Source organism: Aedes albopictus, chromosome 3 (genome assembly GCF_035046485.1).
Source record: "Aedes albopictus strain Foshan chromosome 3, AalbF5, whole genome shotgun sequence".
Lineage (NCBI taxonomy): Eukaryota > Metazoa > Arthropoda > Insecta > Diptera > Culicidae > Aedes > Aedes albopictus.
The window spans coordinates 138,180,723-138,187,105 of record NC_085138.1 but is presented as its reverse complement, the minus strand read 5'-3'; the positions used below and the strand labels follow the sequence as shown (position 1 = coordinate 138,187,105).

The following is a 6,383-nucleotide window of genomic DNA, read 5'->3' as shown; positions in this document are numbered from 1 at the left end:
AACACAAACACTAAAATACATATATGTGTATGGCATATGTCATCATAGTATGTAATTACCAAACCTTCTAAATTTCACCAACAACTTTATTTAGTGTTCCCCTTTTTTGCTTGCAGATTGTACATACATGTTTTTTTTGTTTGTCTTCTTAAATTTCGATAATATATCTGTAACATTTTCATACACTTGATTTTGTTAGCTTCGTACACCTATCACTTCGTTTTTATGTTGTGTGTTTATATGTATTGTTATCGTATATTATTTTTGTAAAACTTGCTTTACCACTTGTATACAGTTATTGTTTCTTGATTATTGTAGTAGATTTTTTTTCTATCCGTTATGTTTTTATCCTCATTTGTATTTGTGTTTGTAGATTTCATATGTAAATATTTTGGTCATAGTTCAGCTACTTATATTAAAAACATCGTCTAATCCACTTGCTGTTTACTCACTTCTGTGCTCTGGATACTCACCCATAAATACTTGCATTTCCAACATTCCATGATGCTGCCTGTGTTTTCGGCCATTTTTACAGTACTCATATATTTGTGTATAAAGCTTTGTTTAAAGGTTCTCTATCATACCAAAATATCATTTTGAATAGTTCATATACTACACGCTACAGTGGGTTTCAGGTCGGAAAGCTTTCGCCCTATATGTATTGTATTGTATGAGCCGTTTGTTTTTGGTTTGCTAGCTTTCGCATGGGTCTATCGAATATACAATCAGACATTTTGTATCTACTATACTGACTAATCCTAGAACGTTGGCAACCTACCGTATAAACCAATAGTTTGTGTGGGCTACAATCAGTCAGCGATGTAAACGATTCAGCATTTCACAATTGGTATAGATTACAATACTTTAGTAAATGTTAGGCTAGCGTTATGTGCTTATGTATTTTCTTTGCTATGTGTAGTGAAATGTATATGTTTGTCGTTCTCTAATGCTTACGTAAGTTTCTTAAAATTCCTACTAATTCCTTGATGTGTGACCCCATACCAGCCTCTAAGTAAGTACAATTGAAAGATTGCTGCTGCACAAATGCCGAAAAAACGAAAGTCATCATCGTCTCTATCAACGGTTTAGATAGAATTTCACATGAACATTGCAATTTTCGTAGTTTCTCCGTCACGATTCTATTTTAGTTAGGTTAGCAATGCTTAGACGAAAAGTAATGCAGAATTATAAAGGATTTGTTTTTGTTCCAGGAAACGTTTTGTAGTTATTGTCTAATTCACAATAACACGGCGCAAGTAAGACCGAATTTTTCTACATTTTCATACGATGGATTAGCAAATGGTTATAAGGGTTACTTTTGACGCGATACACTTAGGTCCGATTATGTCATGCAACAATAAGGGTACTATCGACGAATACTCGAGTAAAATATGAAAAATAAGTAGAATGTTAACTTAAGTTCGACCTTGGTAGATTTCCTGTACAACGCATTTTGATTGAGTCAGCAATTCATGATTGTATAGTGAGTGATGATAGATTAAAAAGTAGATTTTTGGTTTTGTGTGTAGATTGTTTGGTATTGTAAAGCCCACATTTAGTACGAATACAGTTTTTTTTTTTTTTGTATTTTTATCGAACACTGGTTATACCTTAGGTGCTAACATCGATTGCCTATCTGCCCTTACCGATATTGTACTTTGCACAAATACTAGCTTTTTACGTAAGTTTTCTTTTTTTGAATATTCAAATCCAACATGGTTGTCAACTTTGAGTCCGCTAGATGAAATCAAAATGGCATTTTCTATCGCTAGAACGTATAAGATGTCGTATTGCTATGGATACTTGTTTACTTCCTCTAGTAGAATCATAAACGAAAACATTTGCGTTCCATTTTTGTATATGTCTAGAGCTGGACGATAGACAGCAAAATTCGCAGCCATTCGAATTTTGCGTGAATATCCTCCGGAAGAACGAAAAACTTTCAACTCATTTATATATTTTGACTTACATCTTTTTGCTACGTTACATTATAGCTTGTGTATTTGTTATGTATTTTGACTTACCATGTTGCTAGAAGATTGAGTACAACCAAACTGCAGCTAAGATTCGCTGCTTGGATAGCCAGTTGTCAGTTAGACAAGTTTCCTGCACATAATAGAATCACTTCCTCGTTAAATGTTTCTTAGTCAATTATACTTTCATGTTAAACTAGTGTCAATATTCTGCATTCATCGATATTTACTAAACCGAAGTATAGGATATACGATAGACATGATAAGACGATCCACGATTGTACAAAAGGGGATTGATCATCGTTTCCTGGTTATTTTCGAGTAAAATATTCCCATCCTGTGTCAGATTTTCCAGTTTTGTGTTTACAACAACCATATATGTAATAATGATAACCCATAACGAAGCGTGGATAAATTAGATTAGATTTGCTCCAACTGTGTGGATATCGTTTTCATTAAATACTTGTTAAAATTGATTTGTTCCTAACGATGGGTGCAGATCAGTGCCAGTTCTTCAGATTGAAGTTTCAGATTTACGTGTAGAGACTTGGATATTTTACAGTACACGTTCGGTAAACGCAACATATTAACAGCGATGCGATGTTTTTCGTATGCACTTTTGCTGCAATGTGATGTTTTTTTTAAATGTACATTGCGGCATTTTGCAGCAACTGACAGTTCCTTGACGGATTTTATTCGGTAAATGAAACATAAGCATGTTGCAGTTATCGAACGTGTACTGTTTGTTTAAAAAAAAAAACTGGCTCCTTTGGAGCAACTGTCAGCAGGGATGGAAAATTCACTTGCAAAGAGTTACATTCACTTGCTACATATTTTCTCCACTCAGAAGCATGATATAAAAAAGTGTATGGATGAGGATGAGTTTTACTTTGCAGTTTTATTTAATGGTTTGCCGAATGAGGCAAGGGTCGCACACGCATGCCAAAGTCATGACAGGGCTGTGAAGGCGATTCTCCACGAGTGTAATTAACATTCACCTCGTGGAGAGTCGCATTTACATCTCCGTCACGACTTTGGTATGCGTGTGCGACCCCTACTTTATTCGGCAAACTTTAAACAAAACCACAAGGTAAAAGTCCTCCTTGCACCGTTCTTTGATAGCACGCTTCCGAGCTAAGGAAACAGCAAATGAGTGCAACAATTTGTGAGCGTGTCAATCCTTGACTGAAAATATTTGCTTCAACGATCTATTAGCGGATCGTTGTGAATAACTAACAATCGAAATACATATATGTTCACTATACAGTGGATGTTCGATAAGTGCAACAGGTTGACGTTTCGATTTTCGAATGCTGTTCGCTAACTGCAATAGCTGACAGATGCTAAAAAGCTGTCAACTGTACTAATATGCATTAGGAAAAAACTCGTATTAGCGAAAAAGTTTGTTCGCTTAACATTAACGATGAGGTAACTGCAAACTTTTAGTTGAAAATTATTTGCGGTTAAAGCGTTTGCTCTTATAGTATGTATACTGTATCAGATTAACTAGGATGTATGCATTTTTTATTCCAAGTAACACAAAATGTTAATATCAACACTACGATTTTTATAGAAAATGTATGATAAGTGCAAAATGTTTACGTCTCTATCTAGGGAAATGTCACTAGCAGTGCTGGGTTTACCCAATGAGCTTGACAATACAAAGAGAAGAAACGTGACGTCAGATATAGAACAGTCGATTTACTGTCATCCACGTCGTTCCAATTGAGCTGGACACCTGTCAAATCGACTCGAGAGCCTTCAATCGGCTTCTTTAACGGTGTTAAGATTATTCGATATTCTGAATCTGCATGTCAAACTGAGCCGAAGCCCAAATTTTCATGAGATTTGGTGCCTGGGAACCTATTTAAAAATCAATTTAAAGTTTGTATGGGAGCGATTTGTCGAATCACCCCTCGTCGCAGTTTGTACTGGGCGGAGCTGTCAAACAGTTGCCCAGCTGTCAAAAGGCGATTTAAAAAAATCCCTTTCAAATTGGTTTTAGGTACCAAAATAAAGTTCTAAAAATCTGAAAAAAATCATAGTGGCTCAGAAAAAGGTGCTCTTTCGTATAAAATCAAAAAATCGATACATTTTTCAAAATTTAAAAACCCAATTTCGACTATTAAGCTGAAACATCAAGAAATCCCATTCCAGTTTTGCATACAAACTTTAGAGGCACAAATCTGACGAACGAAGCATCAAACCAAGCCGCCCTTGTTTATCCTGACTTTGGTCACTTCCAAATCGAGCGCCTTGTGAAGCCTGTTTATGAATTTTTAAGATTGGTGCTCTTGCAAACGTGAGTAGGGGTCTAAGTCGGCCATTGTGGCAACCATATTTGCATCCTCTGATGTTTCTCCTTAAATGAAATTCCCAAACTGCAGCAACTGACAGACATTAAAATATTTACATTTGGTAGAGAATGCAGTGCATTTGACAAACATTTTTAGCTTTTGAACAAAAGTGCACGTGAAAAACATCGCATCATTGTTGACGTATTGTTTTCACGGATGGCGGTGCGATAACTGAACAATTATTGCTCTTAGCGAATTACATTTTCAAAGCATTTCAGTTAAAGCGTGTGCACCTAGCGAACGTATACTGTACTTTCTTAGTAAAAAAATCATGAAGCACACCTGGGTCCCTTCATATTGCTTAATTTGTGACAATACGAAGGCGGACTTTTTGCAAGGGTGACCTGAACATATAATTTCACAAATTAATACACTTCATTGAAAAAGATTCAAAATGTACCAATAGAGATTTCGAAATGAAGCATCTGGACTAACCAGATTGCACAAAAGAAAAGAAGCAGTCTGAACCTGAACCTTATTGTTGAAAAGATTTTGAAAAGTTAAAATATTCGATAAACAAGAAAACTTATAAGTATTGAAAGTTTAGCGGTAGATTGCTTCTTTGAATCAGTTTTTGTCATTCAAAGTATCCTTTCTTTCAATCGAATGTGCTTACTGAATTGGCAAATCGACAGTTGAAAGCAGGTTCCCACGTTCGACGTTTAAATTGAATCAAGGAGCACCTCTCGCTATTGTGGCACGTGATTGATCTGCTTATCGTCATCGATTAGGTGCTTTCGGTTTCCAAGGGAGCTTCGAATGATTTTTTTTTTGTTCAAAAAGAAAAGTCTAAATTATTTAAAAGAATGTTACGATTTGAATAATTATTTATAACAAATGTGTTGGAACCTAACCTTATATTTTACATAAAAAATCTATAAAAATAAAGTTGTAATAGTAATAACAATAGCTCCGTTCGTTTCAATGTAAATGTTTGGCTAATATATTATTGAAATACATATTTTCAATTTAACAAGCCGGTTTCAGTAAAGCAACGATGATTTGAAATTGTAAGGAAGAAAGGAGAAAAAAAAATAATCAAAGCCCCCCGGGAAACCGATTGACTTGCGAGTTCGCAGGGAGTAATTCTAGTTTTTTTGTTCGTTCGTTTGGTTTGAGCTTCTGTTTCTTCCGTCTCATTCCTGCGGAAGATTAATATACCGTGCGATTATAGATCCATTATCAGTTTTAGTAGATATAGCAATACTAATAAATGAATGTTTTTTTTTTCTTTGATTCGTTTTCTCTTTTCGTCGATTCCAACCGTTTCCAATTGCATGCACAGTAAAAATGATCCCTTTATCTTTCGAATAGTATTTTTATCAGTGCTCTTTTCAACAAGTGTATTTCACATACTATCGACAATGTACCAAAAAATGGTTCTGGATGACACTTCATTTACCATAATATTCACTCAATATGCTAAAAACATCACTTCCTTAAAATATGCACCCATCTTATCTTGTAAATGTAAGAACCATCACCATTTCGACCTAAAGCTCTCTAACGTTCTTTCATGTTTCATCATTCATATAGGGTTACGATACGATAGGTTAAAACGCGTTGAGTATGAAGATTCATTTCCGGGGGTTTTCGGTGACTCGTTTCTACGAATGTATGTGTTGTACATTTGTTCACAAACAGTTCGGCTAGCTTACTCGTCATCATCGTCGTCGTTTTGGTAGGTAACGTACCGTACCGATGAGCGCTCCCCGGCCATCAGAGACTGTGAAAAGAAGGGTAACAGATTAGTTTGTTGGAATATCAATTCATAAGTTTAAATCTACTACATGTGAACTTGGAAAGGTACAACCTCTGGACCTAAATGCTAGTAAAAAGTGACGCCTAGCCAGGCTCAACAAAGCGTCCTCAATACGGCTTGATGCTGAGTTACTGTGTTGTACATATAGACGAAAGCTTCTAAGCAAGCCCTATACCACAGAGAAACAGACGTAATATTTAGAACATATTATATTAAAAATCATGGTTACGAAATCATAATCGCCCAATGCTAATCATGCCGTGCTTGGACAAGCCACCACTAGATGACGGT

The 6,383-nt window shown here is 35.6% G+C and overlaps 1 protein-coding gene across 1 annotated transcript in view; it reads right to left on the bottom strand.

The window, feature by feature from the left end:
• Positions 1-5,565: 5,565 nt before the first annotated feature.
• LOC109408430 (synaptic vesicular amine transporter) overlaps positions 5,566-6,383 on the bottom strand; it is a 230,480-nt gene continuing 229,662 nt past the window's right edge. Inside the window, exon 9 of the mRNA XM_062858869.1 lies at positions 5,566-6,056. Coding sequence (XP_062714853.1) covers positions 5,985-6,056 — 72 coding nt within the window. The 3' untranslated portion in view covers positions 5,566-5,984. The remainder of the gene's footprint in view (positions 6,057-6,383) is intronic.